General features: G+C 33.9%; 3 protein-coding genes and 1 pseudogene across 3 annotated transcripts; 2 read left to right on the forward strand and 2 right to left on the reverse strand.

Moving 5' to 3' along the window:
- The first annotated feature begins 7,666 nt into the window (after positions 1–7,666).
- Positions 7,667–9,048, forward strand: LOC111040020 (glucose dehydrogenase [FAD, quinone]-like). The gene is given in 2 exon segments (XM_022323704.1): positions 7,667–8,527; positions 8,677–9,048. Coding segments are annotated over 2 exon segments (378 nt in total). The 5' UTR covers positions 7,667–8,343; the 3' UTR covers positions 8,871–9,048.
- A 660-nt stretch (positions 9,049–9,708) lies between these two features.
- Positions 9,709–11,122, reverse strand: LOC111040010 (annotated as a pseudogene).
- Positions 11,011–11,808, reverse strand: LOC111040012. The gene is made up of 3 exons (XM_022323696.1): positions 11,663–11,808; positions 11,316–11,581; positions 11,011–11,214 (listed from the first exon to the last, which is right to left on the reverse strand). Exons 1-3 carry the CDS (start codon positions 11,806–11,808, stop codon positions 11,153–11,155), a joined length of 474 nt encoding a protein of 157 aa, XP_022179388.1. The 3' UTR covers positions 11,011–11,152.
- Positions 11,809–14,037: 2,229 nt separating this feature from the next.
- On the forward strand, positions 14,038–18,236 carry LOC111040019 (glucose dehydrogenase [FAD, quinone]-like). The gene is made up of 5 exons (XM_022323703.1): positions 14,038–15,692; positions 15,842–16,012; positions 16,273–16,991; positions 17,101–17,394; positions 17,601–18,236. The coding sequence occupies exons 1-5, from the start codon at positions 15,509–15,511 to the stop codon at positions 18,153–18,155; spliced, it is 1,923 nt and encodes a 640-aa protein (XP_022179395.1). The 5' UTR covers positions 14,038–15,508; the 3' UTR covers positions 18,156–18,236.
- The last annotated feature ends 858 nt before the right edge of the window (positions 18,237–19,094 follow it).

Consider the following 19,094-nt stretch of genomic DNA (forward strand, 5'->3'; position numbering starts at 1 on the left):
AAAGAATTAACAAATAGAAATAAAAATGAATACTATTGAAACATAGTATGAAAAAATTAAGAATATTATAAGCATAATAAACAATTTAAGAAACACCATAACGTCAGGAAATTCAAAAAAATATATATCACGTTTTAAATTGATTAAAATACTCGAAAAAAAATATTGATATTTTCAAAACATTCAAAAAAATCAACTAGTTCACTTCAAAAACATTTTTAAAATCAAAATTTGTCTTAAAAATTTGATTTACCAATTTACTATATTTTACTACGATTTTTCCAAAAATAATTTAATACAATTTAAAATTGTTTGTTTTCAGGACTGTCCTTGTAATCATACATAAATGATGTAGCTAAATAAATACATATGTTTAAATATTGATAAAAACACCAATTATTTCACTTGTTCAGATGTTTCTGTTACATTTTGTATACCTTGTTATAAGTTATGCTGTATAGTAGGTATAAACCAAACATATAGCCATTAAGCTGAATCCTGTAAATTGTAATGGATGTACTAAATTTGAATTTAATGATATTAGTCATTGGGGAACAAAAAACGTTACTGAAAAAGGCACACACAAACTATACAGACATATTCAAATAAGGATATTTTATAACTTATAATACTGAAATTCGTGATTTAATTTTTTATTAGTAATAGTATTTATAATCAATGTTAATACCGGGGTTAATACGGTACCTACGTTCAACTAACTTTTCCAAAAAATTAAAATCTGGAGGTACTATATCATGAGTAAATAATTATTAAAATGTTATTTTATAAAATAAAATGAGCTTACAGTTGTTATTTACTTAAACTAAATAGTAATATACCAACGTACTGTAGAACCGACCTGCGTGAACTGTGAATTTTGATAAAACTGGATATTTGAGAGTAAAATAACGATTTTTCATTAAATAACTTTTTATTTTAGTGTAATTTAAAAAACGAATTACTGTAGATTTGTAAGTATTTGAAATATTCACCAAATGTTTATTTTATCTATTCGTTTCACATACATGATGAATTTTGAAAATTATTAAATCTTTTTGAGCTATTTACAGATATTAGAAATTTCACATTTGTTTTAGTCTTTATTCAGTTATGGTCGAAAAAAAATGTTTGTCTCTTCGAAGCTTGAAAATGTAATACAATGTTTCTCATGAGTAGTTTAAAAAGGAACGGAAAAATCAAAAAAAATATATCAACACAATATTTTATAGATGATGGATATTTTAAGTTCAAATTTGAATAAAATTAGATATTTAAATTAAGAATAATAAGCATAGTTAATTTGTTGTACATTGTAATTTATAAATATTATTCATGATACCTACCAAATTGAACTTTTTTAAGAATATCATTGTATGCACTCAATGATTTTTTCAAATTCAATTTTTTACACTCACTGTACAATTTTTCATTCATCTTCCGATTGGTTCTACTGTGAAATGAGCAGTAAGAAATTATAATTTAACTGTTTTATATCATAGAAAATAGACAATAGAAGATGGATCTGTTTTAAATGATACGGAAAAATCGTGGTGCCTTGACTAAGGGAAATAGGTATTTATTTTTATATACATAGATAGTTATAGATAGATTGTAGAATTTTACTTCTCGGAACCAGGGCTTCAAAACGTTTACATAACGTTACGACTTTACAAGTGTAACGTTAAACTATTCAAAAAACGATTGAAATCGGTAACAAATAACACATCGTTAAACGATAAACAATTGAAATCGATAGCGGGTAGCATATCGGTAAACGATAAACGATAAGAAATGGATAACGAATAACGAAACAGAAACGATAAACGATTATAATCAATATCAAATAACATAACATTAAACATTATTTAAAACTGTGACTAAAAATACCTACTATCTATGTTCGAACGCGGCTGATTTTCCCGCCGAATCGTGTACATCGCGATTTTAATTCTAAAAATGCATGTAATACAATGTTTCTCACGAGTATTTCAAAATGGAATGAAAAAAAAAAAAAAATATTAGCACAATATTTTATAGATGATGGATATTTTAAGTTCAAATTTGAATAAAATTAGATATTTAAATTAAGAATAATAAGCATAGTTAGTTTGTTGTACATTGTAATTTATAAATATTATTCATGATACCTACCAAATTGAATTTTTTTAAGAATATCATTGTATGCACTCAATGATTTTTTCAAATTCAATTTTTTTAGGTAACCTACTGCTTTGCTAATGTCTATTAGTAAAATAAATTGCTTTAATAACAATAATATTAAAACATATTGTAAGTATTTTACTAGAAAATGTTTTAAGTATTTACACAAATAAATATTTTGTTGTGATTTGAAATTAATTACTAGAGAACAATAAATTAAACATAATATTACAATTTATTTAAATTATTATATTATTATTGCTAAACACCTACATCGTATGTTATCATTTTGTCAGATTGTAAATACTAAATTTTCGTTTTTGTCATGCATGACATCAACCAAACATACTTCATCTTATGCAATTTATACGAACTTAAAATTAAGAATTTTTGTCAGTCGTTTTAAAATAAAATGTTTGTCAATTGATGGATAAGTCATAATATTTTAACTATCTCATTGCTTAGTTTCAGTTAAATCTGTAAATGCTACTTGATTGATTTATCATTGAAAAAAAGGTTAACATTTTTGCCATGATTTTGTACTTGCTTTGTCTTCATTCTTTCTTGAGGTAAATAATTAATAGAAGGTACGTGTCTGGTGAAAAATTTAGAACCTGATTTATATTATAATTAAATTTAACGAATAATAATTAACAGTTGAGGTTTCGTTTTTTGTATTATCAAATCGTAGTATTATGACTGGGTATAAGAAAAATATTTTGTTTTTTTTTAAATTATGTTAGAAATATATAGTTACCTATAACTTACAAGTTATTAAACTAACCCAACTATCAACTAATAACAATATTAATAACAATAATAAAACATTGGTAGTCGATATGTACTAATTTGAATTCGATAGTATAAATCATTAGGTATGAAAAATATTTCTAAAAAATAAATGTATATTATACAGAGTGTAACAACTAACAGAACGACCAAACAAACAATTTTTTTTCTGCTTGCACTGTATTTATTCTTTCTTACGGTAAATAATTAATAGAAGGTACGTGTCTGATGAAAAAATTTAAAATAAGCATTTAATTTAAGTATGGTTGGTATTTTGAACACATGGATCAATGTATCATGTTTCATCGTAACATTGAGTATTATATTTCTTAAAACATCTGTTTTTTTCTACAAAATTGTTTAGTAATTATAGTACAAAATTCTCACAATAATGGAGAAAAATAAAAGCCGAAGAATAATAAAATAGAGACAACTATTAAGCTCAATGCGTCGTTGTAAAATATATTGAAAGCCATCATGTCTGCCAATTGAGCTAACTGGGACGAACAAGTTAAGGAGTTGGAAAAGTATCTTAGGTACCTAAGACACGCAAGCACTCAAACACCCTTCAAAGCGGTCCACGGCTACCGTGTTGCCGGCGATACCTACAGAGGGGCTGAGGTGGACTCGGACAGTCAGGCGGACTACATAGCTCATGCCACCACCGTTCACGTGATTAAAGCTTGCTTACGCCTCTGATTACCAACTGGACTAATGTAGTTATGCCCTAACTATTGTTTTGCTTGATTTCTGTGTTCTGTGCCACATATCATTTGCTATAATATTTTTTTTTGAAATTTTTTATTTTTGTTCTTTTGTATTATTTTGTAAGTCGTTCAACCAACCGACTCTTCGAGGACGATCTGATGGACCAGGGAAGATCGAATGTTAGCGACAGGTTTTTTTTTTGATTTTGTAATTATGATTGTTATGGTCGTTGCACTGTTGTGGCCCACACTGATCACACTGCTTACGGGTCCGTAGGTTTGGAAAGGACGATCGCACCGCGGCGTCATTACGTTTTTTTGCGATTGACCAGCGACGCCGTCTCGCCATCGCGTCAACGTATATGCCATAAACCACGTTTTTAGTTCAATTGCATTTTTGTAATACCCACCCGTTTTGGCGTGTGAACGCGTGCCGTTCTCAAAAGTTCGCTGTTAAATTTATTATTTTGCACGAAAGTGCCGTTTACTAATTACACCGTAATATTGACACGGCTACGGCGGTAGATGTAGATCGCGGTGAGCCGGTCTTGAGGTGGTTGCAAACCAAGGAAACAGAAAACAGTAACTACTTTAGCGGGACAATTGGTTCTGATTTCTGAACCGTGACAGGGATTGTTTGATCGTCGGCGTTCACCACCATGATCACACTGTCCCTATCGACTGCCTCTGTGCCCACCTGTGGCTTTACGTGCGCAGACTGACCTATTGCGGGGATAAGGGCGGTAGGTGCGCTTGTGTCCCCGTCACCTGTACTGGTGAACACCCGTGTCCCTGTTGCCTTTGTCCCTACACCTGCGGCTGCCCCATGAGCCGGCTGTGGTTGATCACACGTGTCACCGGTGAGGTGAGTGTGATCGGTGGTGGGGTGGTGTAGGTTGGGGGTCTGTGAACAGGTGACGATAGGTGGTGACACGGAGAAAATGGTTGTAGTCGGTTGTTCACTGTGTTGAACTTCCGTACTACACGCTTTCTGATATTTTTCCCGTGTGTACTACCGAGGATGTGTGTTGGTGGATGGGGGGGGGGAGGTGGTGAGTCGATGGGGGGACTAGTCCCCGTCGAATCCCCCGCCGTTTCCCGACCTGGACGGTCGGTGAGGGCACTTACTGTGCCAGTTGAGTTCTCCACAGAACTTGCACGGCCCCGGTGGCTGGTCATCGAATGAATTCCCAAAATATTTTTTTTTGACCGGGGGGGCTGTTTGTGGGGTGTCCGGCCCCTTTTTGGGCTTAGGCGTCCAGCGTTGTGTGGGCGGGCTGGTGCCGTCCGTTGCCGGATCCAAAACGCCTGCGATGCGTCTCAGCTCGCAGAACGTTTGTGGTCGGTGCAAACGGAGGTGCGTACGGAACGTGTCGCGTGCTAGCCCGGCGATAATACCCCTACCAATTCCGGTTCGGATAGGCCGGTGGTTGCGCGGCGTGCTAGCCGATTTTTATTTAACACAAATTCCGTTAATGATTGTTTGGGCGTTTGTCGTGTTGACACGATGTCGGCGCGCAGTTGGGATTGGATTTCGGCGTTGTTATAATTTTCTAAAAACTCAACCCTAAATTCTTCCCAGGTTAGGTCGAGTACTTTTATGGATGCATACCATACACTCGCCGTTCCTTTTAACTGCGGCTCGACCGCCCTGCACCATACCCGCGGGGTGTATACGGGCTCGCACTAAAATCGCCTCGGTATTTTCTATGAACCTTACGGGGTCCTCGGCTCTTGTTCCAGTGAGCTCGGGTAACGAGGCTCTTGATGTGCGCAAGTCCTCGTACGGCATTAGTACCGAACGTTCATGTGTGCCTGCTTCGTATGGTGTATACTGTGCGGCGCGTGTTGTGTGACCCGTATAGTCGTTCTGAGTTTCGCGCGTGAAGAACACGGTCGGTTGTTCGCGGCGGCAATGTGGCTAACGCTGTGTTGAGCGTCGCCGTCATTGTGCTCATATGACCTGCCCGACTGGTAATTACCGTGCAGTGTACGGGTTGTTACGTGTGCAAGCGAAGCAGGGTGAATGTTTATCCGCGGGGCTGTGTTATTGTGTGGCTGTTGTGCTGCTGCTAGACGTGTTTCTGTAAAGTAACTCGTCATGCTTGCCTCCAGCGCCCGTAAACGAGCCTCGAACGATTTTGAGTCGCTCGTTTGTGGCACCGTTTGTGTCAACAATTTTAACGGCTCCGCCGCGGTTTTAAACAGATCGCTCTCTACCCGATGTGCGGACTGTACCTGTCGCATGGTCGACTGATAGCCGCAGTAATCCGACAGGTTATCCGTAGGTTTTTGACTTGCTATCGGGCTTGTCAAAATACCCCCCGGACGGCTGTCCGAATATCTGACTGGCGTTCGTGTCTACCAGCGTTGCCGAAACGTCCAGCCGTTCTCCCGTACCGTCCGTCAATATGTTGATTGACGGTTGCACAGGATAGAACCTGACGTTCGCGGGGTCCTGACCTCTCTACCAAAAAAATTCCTCGAGCCTGATAATTATGTCCGGTTTAGGGCCGGACAAGCTTATTCCCCGGGCCGTACACTCGCTACGTAGCTCCGTCGTCGTCAATTGTAGCAACGATTTTCCTGACATATTGTATTTATTTCGTAATAAAGTTACAAATGCGGACGTTATGCTATCGCGTAGACGGTAACCTGTGCTTGATATATGAGGCGGGCGCTCCGAGAAAATATGGTCCGAAACTTGAGCGAGAAAGCGAGAGAGATAAAAAAACTAAACAACGTTACTTTAATAAAAAAATGTAAATTTGCGCGATGTTTCGATTACGCTCGCGCCAATGATAATCAGCTGTGCAGCTGATTGTGGAGTCGCCGGTACGGTCCAAATATAGCGTAACTAGGTCAACGTACTCGGCGGCGGCGGCGGCTTACGACGACGACAGCGATACCGGTTTGAGTATTCTTACCCGTACGCTGCGCTGTTATCTGCGGTAAAGTGGTAGTGTCCCGGGACTGAAAGGCAAGTGTTCGGAGGGGTTGTGTTATATAACGCTATCGCGCTGTCTTAATTATTTCCCACGGCCGTTTCGCGGTTATTCGCGGTCGCGACGGAATTCCCCTTTCGTGCCAGAATACTTCTTACGTATAAATTCAAACTCGGGTATCCTAGCTAACCGGAAAACACAGACCTGGCTAAAAATACCTTAATAGTTAATACTAATAAAATTATAAATTTATCCGAGGTACCTATGTGTCAGCGTGAATAAAATTCTTACCTTTGCGCTGACTGCAAACTGGAGGTGATTCCTCTGCGGGGAGCCAATTGACACGGCTACGGCGGTAGATGTAGATCGCGGTGAGCCGGTCTTGAGGTGGTTGCAAACCAAGGAAACAGAAAACAGTAACCGACGAAACGACAAAAAAACGACGATCACCGGTTCTGGTGTATACGCGTTTATTTAGACGACGAATAAACACAATTGCGTGCACGCAATGAAGATGTATGTGATGTACGGTTCGATGGTGAGGTAATACGGCGATCGGAGGTGCTGGCGTGTGCGGTCCGACGATCGGCGTAAGAGAGCGACCCCGTCGCCGCCGGCCGGTGCTTGTCCAGCGCGACTTGTCTTCCCGTCCCGCCTAGCCTTTGTGGCGTGGAGGGAGAGTCGACGGTGTCGCGCCGTAGTCACCGGCCGTGGTGGTGGTTGATAAAGTCGTAGCCCGGTCCCGGCGGTGCCTGTACTTACTACTTAGTACTTTGTACTGGCCGCTGCCGCGTACCGTGTCAATATACACCGACTACGATATATCTGGCGGTACGTTCGATCCCGACACCATCAGCTTACAATATTTGTAAACAAAATATTGTGTAAGCCAACAACACGTAAGTATATTGTACACGTGAGTACAAACTAACAAGTTCAATCGGAATAGTGTGTTCAAATATTTGTCGCGGCCATACCCTTATATACAATATGGGCAGCGCATTCCGGGTTAAGTTTTAAGGTTAAGTTGCCATCTATGTTTTGGCTAGTGTGCCAATACACGAAAGGGCGTTCCACTTCAAACATGCCTACTTTCATTGGCCTTACATTTCAAGTTATTGCTTATTGTTTCTTGTTCGACTTCATTTTATTTCCATGAAACGCGGTATTGTTGTGTTTTACAATATAATGTCCACGCGACATTCTCGTTATAAAATACTTTTAAATTTGCTGTGTAACATCGTTTTAGTAATTAATGTAAGGGAATTTTCGTGAACTAATCTAGTATTTATCAACCATTAAAATTAATTTTACCCTTAGCTATGCATTTTCTCAAAGGAATTAATTTCCCGCACTCCCGTAAATTATGAAACCCAAAGCCGGATTTACAGCTACGTCATCGAGGTCATCTCGATCTAACCATATAGTGATTTTACGTTACATTTTTGACATCCTAAAATAAAAAAGTTTCAACCGAGTATACCGAGAATTGACTACAGATCAAATTACCAGTTGTAACCATAGTTACTACTTACTACGCCCTCAAAAGGCAAGACATACGACGTAGCTGTGGATTTGGCTTAAGGGTGAAAATATATTTTAATGATATCGTAATGTGATCACCTAATTTAACATGTTTTAATACGGCCCTTAGATAATACAGAAGAGAAACTATAACAACAAAATATCGTCCAAACATACATCAATAGTCAATTGAGGCAAATGTACTGCCTCTTATCAAAATGGACATTGACGCGTTAAGATTTTCCCTGTCTAGGACAAAAATGGCTTTCCTGTCCTTGCTGCATGTGACTTATATATATTACCACGGCGATGTAACAGGTGCTGCGTCGGGGATCATTGACTTACCCGGAGATTAGATACTTAGCCATTATGATTTTATCGTAGTCGGCGGTGGATCGGCAGGTAAAAATAATACAATATACTTATTATCTTATAGAAGTACAATATGTACTTCCGTAGCATTTTTGTATCGAAGTAGTGTCAATAATTCCTTCAAGGTTAAATACTAAATTATGTATATATTAAATACAAACTCAACAATGATTACTCAGGTGCTGTGCTGGCAAATAGATTAACCGAAGTTAATGGTTGGAGCGTTCTTCTAATAGAAGCTGGTGATTATGAAACGATTCTAACAGACGTGCCTGCGTTGGCAGCCAACCATCAACTTTCCAAGATTGATTGGAATTATACTACCGAACCTCAGGATACAGCTTGTTTGGGTGAGTACAGTCATATTATTTAAATGTTGTGCTCATTTGATAAACATAGATTTTAAAGTCTTGTAAAGTTCTTTCATAGTTTGTAAATGAAACAAATTATAATGTGATGGTTTCCTAAAATATGAAATGTACCCACAACGAATAGGGTTTAAAGTTGTATAAAATGTATTTAGGCTATTCTATAGTATAATCATAAAAAACAAAAACGGTAATTCATACATATTTTATATGCAATATTTTTATTATATAATAATGTATAATTATATTATAAATTATTTTTAAAATTTTTTTTTATTATGTCTCTGGCGTATATTTTGATATTATAAGGATATTGTACAGATGTCTTATGAACCAACTCTTCATATTGCTCACATATAGAACATAAAATATCCAAATGATATATTTATCAAGATATCTATTTTGAAATATTTCAATAATATTCTAAACAAGATATATTTTCAATAATTAAATGGTAATATCAAAGAAATATTAAATTCTTTTTATTTTGTGAATATCACATTTGTAAAATATTATAATTTATAATTAGAATAATGTTCAAATATTTATCTAACATCAATTTATTTATGTTTAATAAATATTTCTTTTAATTTTATTTTAATATGGTACCTAATAATATATATATTTTTTAATTATAAATTTAATGTATGTATTATAAAAACATAAACTCAATTAGTACATATATATAATATATATATATATATACATTAACATTATTAACTTGTTTTTAAACAAGAATCATAAATAGGGAACAAGAAGTTAAAAATAATTATTACAATAAATAAGAAGTAATAAGTGTGATTTGGATTTATAATATTCTAACTGTTAGGAAAATCATGAACATTATAATAGTATTTCTTCTGTTTGTAAGGAGTTACTGTCATCTTTTGCTTGTTTTTTATTTTCAATTCTGGCTTTAGCTGTTGTTAACCATTTTCCAATGATTGATATTATTTCATCATCTTTTATGATTTGGAATTTTGATTGCTGTATAGTATCTAAAATACATTATTATAATATTATTATTTAGAATTAATAATTTCAATAGTATTATTACCAAAAATAACTTTGTTGATCAATAATGTAGAAAAATTATATTTATTTCTCAATCCAAAATATGTGAAATCTTTTAATACAAAGTCGGAAAACACTTTTTTCATTATTTTTTGGATCATATGTTTAGCAGATTTTCCTCCGCTTCTGAGCAACTCAAGTTTTTACATTATTACATTAAGACATAAAGTTAACATATGCATTGTAACAATAACATATGTAACAATAACATTGTATGGTACCATCTTAAGAAGAATTAAAGAATTAAAAAATGCATGTTTTTATTAAAAAATTAAAAAATATGTATTGAAAGTATAATAATAATTATATATTTTTTTAAAGAAATTAAAAATTAAAAAAAAAAAAAGAAAATAGTTTTTGGAATGAGTTATGGATAGAATCAACCTTTAGTATGATATAAATTTACTTACAACTTTGTTTTTAAAATCTTGTTCATAAGCTTGTAGTTTTATTTCAAAATCATTCAGTTCTTCGTGGTTGGATACTGGCCAAGCAGTCATAAAATAGTCTATTTCCCCTGTCCATGAATTATAAGTAGTATTTATAGAGTTTGAATTGTTGATCAATTGAATAATTTAATGTTGAGTGTCGGATATTTTAGTGATTTCAACTTTCAAGTATGCCAAGTAGTCGAGAATAGTTTTTTGTACAACTGAAAAATATAATGTTAAATATACAGTTTCATTTTTTATAAAGTCACTTAATCATAATTATTTTTGTTAATTCATTAAAATTAAGAAAAAAAAATTATGTATACAATTATACAGAAAAAAATCCTTACATGTAATCAGCTATACACACCTTTTCCAATATCATTTTCAACCATATGTGATTCATTATTTTTAATTGACTTATTATTAACCTCTGGTATATTCAAACTGTCAATCGTTACTATTTCTTCATCAATGTCAACATAAGATAATTTTGTTTTATTTTTAATCTCTGGAATGTATTCATTATCCTTGTCAGAGTCGTAGTCAACTGAATTACTTACTATAAACAAAAAATAAAATAAACAATAAGTGCTATACAAAATACTGTTATTAGTAGGTATAGTATTATAAGTATGTATACACTATAGATTTAGTTATAGGTACAACAATATAGTAAAATGCTTACATGACAGATTGTCATCTGAATCTGACAATGATGGTTGTATCCAGCGGGGTTGTACCTTTGACATCGCTTTCTTATTATTGACTTTTGTCTTGAATTATGTGTTTGCATTATAACCAGGACTAATTTTCGACTTTTTAATACTCATAAAAGAAGGAACTATTAAAATTTAATACTTAAATTAGTTAATTTACTTATTATTTTTAAATCAAAATTAATAACACAAAATAAAAACATATTTAAACACAAAAATAACATACGAGTTTCAGGAATTAAACTTATTGTCTCAACTGCACCATCGTTGCATTTGCGTTTTTTTGAAGAACCATAATCAGATATATCTGATGTGTACTGAGCTATAAGAACTTTTTCTTCTGCTTCTATTAATGTTTCTGTACACAAGTCATAGATATAATTAAACGTTAAATTAAGAACTGTATAGAATATAGGTACACTACACAGATTCACAGTTTCTGTCCACTGCTTACAAATAGGATTTATATAGGTATTGTAAATAAAGTGATATTTCTTTTTATTAGTACTTATTGATTATACAAAATACTTACTAATGTTATTTGAAAGAACTCTTACACGATAAAAGTTAAGCTCAAATTGATTTGTTTTGACGCAGTTGATTCTTAATTTATGTATGTTGTGACTGTTTTTGGGCCAGGCACATTGATCATTTTTAATCCAATGCACAGGATCACTTTCCACACTATTGTCGTCCAAGACATGAACTATTGCCCTCATTTTTCTCTAATATGAGATACTATATATTATTATACACCTTACACTAACATTGAAAAATGAAACATTTTAAATTTTGTTGCACGCAAGTCGTTTCGCCTGCTGGAATACCAGATAGGCAACTTAAAATGCACAAAGTGTAGAACGTGTCATATTTGTTTTCATATAATATTATGATTCTAGCAGAACTGTTGGGTAGTTCAACATCACATTTAAACTAACGATTATCATAAATTATATTCTCTATAATAGCCGTAAAAACTAGCTAACGTATTGAATATTTTATAATTATATAAATAAAAAAAGGCATTTAAGTGGATGTCACTCTGCTGTACATTAAGCGTCTAAGAGGTCGCTGTAATGGATGGTATTAAATTTGAATTTAATGATATCATGTATACGAAAAACGCTGCTGAGCGGAGATTGTATGTCAGTCTAGGATATTTTATATTGTTATTAACTATTGTTAATATGGTAGCCGGTAAGTTCAATTAATATGATTATTGAATTTTCAGGGATGCTGGAAAATATTAAATATAATTATGTAAAATTGGCTGTTTTGGCATCGAATTACAACGAAAAAATGTAACGTTAAATAACTTAAAATGTATGTAAAAAATAACTGTATTCAAATATTTTTTAGATTTTTTAGTTGACGAAAAACTGCATAAATGGGAATATGTTTTAAATTTCCATTCCCTAGCTATAAAAATTGAAAATTTTATAAATGTTTAACTACAAAAATATTTTCAATTTTCAATTTGATAAATATTGTCAAAATTTGAACTTTAAAAACGTATAAAAATCTTGCCTATGTATGTTTAATATTTTTCAACTGCTATTGTAACAATATATCAAGAGTTGTATATTAAATATTCATGCATTTTGACCCAACAGATAAAATTGAAATGCCATTTATAGATAAAAAATGAAAATTGAAAATGTCGGTCAACAGCTTAAAACTAGTCAAAATATTTTTTTAAATGTTACCAAGTATAAGAATAAATGAAGTAAACATATGGTGTCAATTTCAAATGTCTACGGTAATTCGTTTTTGAATTACAACAAAAAAAAAAAATCGCTACAAGAGAAATCGAGTGAATATCAAATAATGTTGTAAAAGTTTAATAACATTAAACGCTCATAAAACTTTAATTTGACTTTCCGGTATTTTCAATCTTAGTGATAAACAGAAAAATGTTTATGAATTTCCATCTGATTTTAAATTGCTAATTTTCGTAATTTATACGAATTATGTCGAAATTCTAAGTTTAAACCTTCATAAGAAATTATTGTGAATTTACACTCAATTTTTTTTTAAATTTCCATTAACAACTTACAAGGAACCTCGTATTAAATTTTCAAGTTTTTCGACAAGCGAACATTTTTTTATCCACTTTAGTTTCAAAAAAAAAAACAAATAACAATCGAAAATCAAATATGCCTATAAATAGTTCAACACGGACATAAAAAAAATGACACATCATTGTAAAATATACAATATACATAGATACTTACTATAGTAAGTATATTACTAAATACTACCAAATTTTAAGGCCCTTCATAATGAACTATAAAAATATATACATTATAGATTTATAGAATAAAACTTTCACACAAAAAACTTCTCTTTGATGACATTTTTTTGAGAATCAGATTTAAATAATAATTCAATTTCACAAATTAATGACATTGTTAGTCGATATGCTCTATAGTGGGAATTAAGCAGGAAACTGTAATAGATGTTCTAATTTGAATTCGATAGTATAAATCATTAGGAATGAAAAATATTTCTAAAAAATACATGTATATTATACATAGAGTAACAACTAATAGAGCGACCAAACAAATAAAATTTTTTTCAAATTCACCGCGAACTTTGACGATAATTGTATACAAGTAAAATTAACTAAGTCAATAACAATAACCAGCGCAAATTAATTGGCAACCAAATATTGACTATTGGATTGGCGTAATACATTTTTGGTTCAAACAAGTATTAGTTACTACAATGTTATTAATAAATTAAAGTTAGACATTATTTTATAGAATAGTTGACGCCAGACACATTCAAGATAAGTATATAATTTAAGTATGATTGGTATTTTGAACACATGTTTCACGGCATCAATGTATCATGTTACATCGTAACATTGAGTCCTATATTTCTTAATATATCTGTTTTTTTCTACAAAATTGTATAGTAATTATAGTACAAAAATGTCTCAAGAATGGAAATAAAATAAAACCCAAAGAATAATAATAAAAATAAAACACAGAAAACTATTAAGCTCAATGCGTCGTTGTCAAATATATTGTAAGCCATCATGTCTGCCAATCGAGCTCACCGGGACGAACAAGTTAAGGAGTTGGAAAAGCATCTTAGGTAAGACAAGCAAGCGCTCAAACACCCTTCAAAGCGGTCCACGGCTACCGTATAGCCGGCGATACATACAGAGGGGTTGAGGTAGAATCGGACAGTCAGGCGGACAACATAGCTCTATGCCACCACCGTTCAGGTGATGAAAACTTGCTTACGTCTCTGATTACCAACAGGACCATTGTAGTTATACCCTAACTATTGTTTTGCTTGATTTCTGTGTTCTGTGCCACATATAATTTGCAATGTAGGCTATAATATTTTTTTTTGTTCTTTTGTATTATTGATAAGTCGTTCAACCAACCGACTCTTCGAGGACGATCTGATGGACCAGGGAAGATCGAATGTTAGCGACAGGTTTTTTTTTTGATTTTGTAATAATGATTGTAAAGGTCGTTGCACTGTGTGGCCCACACTGGTCACTCTGGTTACGGGTCCGTAGTTTTGGGAAGGACGATCGCACCGCGGCGCCATTACGTTTTTTTGCGATTGACCAGCGACGCCGTCTCGCCATCGCGTTAACGTATACGAAATAAACCACGTTTGTAGTTCAATTGTATTTTTGTATACTCATCCGTTTTGGCGTGTGAAAGCGTGCCGCTCTCAAAAGTCTGCTGTTAAATTTATTATTTTTTACAAAAGTGTCGTTTATTAATTTCACCGTAATACACTCCTACTACGATATATCTGGCGGTACGTTCAATCCTGACACTAGCTTACAATATTTGTATATAAAATATTGTGTAAGATACATGTAAGTATATTGTACATGTGAATACAAACTATTAAGTTCAATCGGAATAGTGTATTCAACTATTTGTCGTGGCCATACCCTTATATACAATATGGGGAGCGCATTCCTGGTTAAGTTTTCAGGTTATGTTGCCATCTATGTTTGGCGAGTAATGTCCACGCGACATTCTCGTTATAAAATACTTTTAAATTTGCTATATAACCTCGTTTAGTAATTAATGTAAGGGAATTTTCGTGAACTAATCTAGTATTTATCAACCATTAAAATTAATTTTACCCTTAGCTATGCAATTCCTCAAAGGAATTAATTTCACGCACTCCCGTAAATTATGAAACCCAAAGCCGGATTTACAGCTACGACATCGAGGTCATCTCGATCAAACCTTATAGTGTAGCTGTGAATTCGACTTTAGAGTGAAAATATATTTTAATGATATCGTAATGTGATCACCTAATTTAACATATTTTAATACGGCCCTTAGATAATACAAAAAAGAAACTATAACAACAAAATATCGTCCAAACATACATCAGTAGTCAATTGAGGCTAAGGTACTGCAACTTATCAAAATGGATATTGACGCGTTAAGATTTTCACTGTCTAGAACAAAAATGGCTTTCCTGTCCTTGCTGTATGCGACTTATATATATTACCACGGCGATGTAACAGGTGCTGCGTCGGGGATCATTGACTTACCCGGAGATTCCATACTTAGCCATTATGATTTTATCGTAGTCGGCGGTGGATCGGCAGGTAAATATAATACAATATACTTATTATCTTATAGAATTACAATATGTACTTCCATAGCATTTTTGTATCGAAGTAGTGTCAATAATTCCTTCAAGGTTAAATACTAAATTATGTATATATTAAATACAAACTCAACAATGATTACTCAGGTGCTGTGCTGGCAAATAGATTAACCGAAGTTAATGGTTGGAGCGTTCTTCTAATAGAAGCTGGTGATTATGAAACGATTCTAACAGACGTGCCTGCGTTGGCAGCCAACCATCAACTTTCCAAGATTGATTGGAATTATACTACCGAACCTCAGGATACAGCTTGTTTGGGTGAGTACAGTCATATTATTTAAATGTTGTGCTCATTTGATAAACATAGATTTTAAAGTCTTGTAAAGTTCTTCCATAGTTAGTAAATGATACAAATTATGTGATGGTTTCCTAAAATATGAAATGTACCCACAACGAATAGGGTTTAAAGTTGTATAAAATGTATTTAGGCTATTCTATAGTATAATCATAAAAAACAAAAACGGTAATTCATACATATTTTATATGCAATATTTTTAATATATTATATTAAATTTCAGCTATGAACGGTCAAAGGTGTAATTGGTCCCGGGGCAAAGTTTTAGGCGGATCCAGCGTTTTAAACAATATGTTGTACGCACGCGGCAACCCAATGGACTTTGACAACTGGTTGAAACAAGGTAATGTAGGATGGGGGTACAACGAAGTGCTCCGGTATTTTAAAAAATCGGAGGACAACCAAAACCCATCCTTGGCGAGTACCCCGTACCATTCGACTGGTGGCTATCTTACGGTGTCAGAAGCGCCGTACAAAACGCCATTAGCCGAAGCGTTCAACACGGCCGGACAAGAAATGGGATACGATGTACACGACATTAATGGCCAACGACAAACGGGTTTCATGGTACCACAAGGAACCATCAGAAACGGTTCGAGGTGCAGTACTGCGAAGGCATTCTTGAGACCGGCTGGGCTTCGAACAAACCTTCACGTGACCCTCAACTCGCATGTCACACGCGTTATAATTGATCCTATAACAAACATCACGTCCGGAGTCGAATTGATAAAGAATAATATTAGGTATTACGTTCGGGTGCATAAAGAGGTGTTGCTGTCAGCGGGCCCTATTAATTCTCCACAGCTACTTATGCTCTCGGGCATTGGTCCTGAAAATCAATTGTCAGAATTGGCTATACCCGTTATTTCCAGTTTAGACGTCGGAAAAAATCTACAAGACCACATCGGGCTTGGTGGTCTGATGTTTTCGATCAAAGAAAAGGTGATACTATATTAATTAAATATAATGAAAATATTAGAATGCCAGTGCTTATACTGACACACTGCAGTGAATTATAGTGTAACCACATGCTCTTTCGTTTTTTCTATAGATATCGCTAATGCATCCGAGTACGAAAAATGTCAATTCGGTATTCGCCTATGCGTCGGAAGGCAAAGGTCCACTAACAGAAATGGGCGGTGTAGCAGGAATTGCGTTTGTCAATACAAAGTATGGCAATAACCGACCAGAAGAGCAACCTGACATCGGGTTGAACTTTGTGTCTGGTTCAACCGTTTCTGGTATAGATGGATTCAAAACGTGGAAAGCTCACGGGCTAAAAGAATTTTTTTATAAATCGATGTATGAATCGATTCGCAACACAGCCGTTTGGTCCGCTATGCCTGTAAGTAAAATGTATTAAAAACAAATTAAAAACGAAAATATACACTCGAAGTACATTAAATATGATTTTATAGTAAACCATACTCAACTGAATCACAACAACTAATAGGGTGTATATTTCATACACACATGAAGTCCTTATTCAAAACATTTTCTGCTTACTTAAATATTTTTACAAAGATTTCATAATATTGTATATATCTTCAGATATTGTTGAGGCCCAAGAGCCGTGGCGAAATACGTTTGAGGAACACCAACCCGTTCGAGCATCCCATGATCTTGTCCAACTACCTGACGGCCAAGGAGGACGTGGACACGTTGGTGAGGGGCATCAAGTTTGTGATGGCCATGGCCGAGACCGATTCTTTCCGCCAGCACGACAGCCGCCTGCACGACGTACCGTTCCCCAGTTGCCAGACCTTGCAGCGACATTCGGACGACTACTGGGAATGCATGGTCCGGCATTACACCGTGTCCACATACCACCCAGTGGGTACAGCCAAGATGGGTCCAGAGGGGGACAAGACCGCCGTGGTGGACCCAAAGCTCCGGGTGTACGGCGTTTACGGACTCCGTGTGGTGGACGCGTCCGTCATGCCTACACTGGTCGCCGCCAACACCAACGCGCCGGTCATAATGATCGCCGAGAAGGCCGCGGACATGATCAAGGAAACATGGCGTGATGAGATACAGCAAAGTGTCAACAAACATGATATCATCACAACGCACGCGGAGATATTAAAGGATAAAAATATATTTTAATTTTTTTTTAAATCCATATATTTTTATAATAATTATTTAAGAACATTTCAGTCCACTTGAAAGTACAAACTTTTATATTTATTTTTTAGTCACATAAATATGTTTTACTTTTTTTATAATGTATTACTAATATAATTACGCATTGTGTTCAATATAATATATAAATTTTTTAATTTTTAATTTTTCATAAAGTTTTTACTGTAGTTATTAGATACATTTTAATTTAGACATTGGTGGTAGAGAGTTTAATTTATTAATCAAAATATTATGTTGAGATTAGACTTCAAACCAAAACCAAATCAAAATATGCATTAAAATAGAATAACATTGAATGTATAATAATATTGTTACAAATTTTTTGAATGTTATTCAGATTCCATACTGTATTGCATTGCAGGTAAATTTCTTAACGTTGTAATAAAATAAACATAACTGATTTTTTTTTATAACTTGTAATTATTTTAAAAATTAATTTATACATTATATTTCTACATCATTATTTGTTAATATTATATATAAAATAGTTATTTTCTAATAAACGCCTCGAGTTTTGTAGGCTGGAATAATGGTATATAATATTTTAATACGCACTAAAATGTATAAAAATATGACATATAATATGCAGTCAAAATCGTAAAAATATGCAAAGAACTTTTTTTACACATATTTCATCGATTCTGAAAATATTTGTTTAACACACTAAAAAAAAATAGTCGCGGTAACCATTTAAACAGTTTATATAACCCTAGATTTCAAGTTAGCATAGCGACAACTATTAATTTAGTTCTTATTACCACTCAGGTTTAGGTGTATTTATTTAGCTATAAACTACTTGTCCAAAATTCATTTTCGGTGTATCGAAAAACTCTAAAAATATTATGCTTTCGAATAAGGAATAAAATTACACGTTATCATTTTAAAAATTAAAAAAATAAAGTA

The sequence above is a fragment of the Myzus persicae genome, unplaced genomic scaffold (genome assembly GCF_001856785.1).
Source record: "Myzus persicae strain clone G006 unplaced genomic scaffold, MPER_G0061.0, whole genome shotgun sequence".
NCBI classification, from domain to species: Eukaryota; Metazoa; Arthropoda; class Insecta; order Hemiptera; family Aphididae; genus Myzus; species Myzus persicae.

Excerpts from the sequence above, each read along its gene's own strand:
- LOC111040019 (XM_022323703.1), top strand. The coding sequence starts at position 15,509 with ATGGATATTGACGCGTTAAGATTTTCACTGTCTAGAACAAAAATGGCT. Across the intron at positions 15,693-15,841 it reads AGTCGGCGGTGGATCGGCAG|GTGCTGTGCTGGCAAATAGA; the intron begins GTAAATATAATA and ends ATGATTACTCAG. Across the intron at positions 17,395-17,600 it reads CCGTTTGGTCCGCTATGCCT|ATATTGTTGAGGCCCAAGAG; the intron begins GTAAGTAAAATG and ends ATATATCTTCAG.
- LOC111040012 (XM_022323696.1), bottom strand. The coding sequence starts at position 11,808 with ATGAGGGCAATAGTTCATGTCTTGGACGACAATAGTGTGGAAAGTGAT. Across the intron at positions 11,582-11,662 it reads GTCAAAACAAATCAATTTGA|ATATCACTTTATTTACAATA; the intron begins GCTTAACTTTTA and ends TAATAAAAAGAA. Across the intron at positions 11,215-11,315 it reads AAGTTTAATTCCTGAAACTC|TTCCTTCTTTTATGAGTATT; the intron begins GTATGTTATTTT and ends AAATTTTAATAG.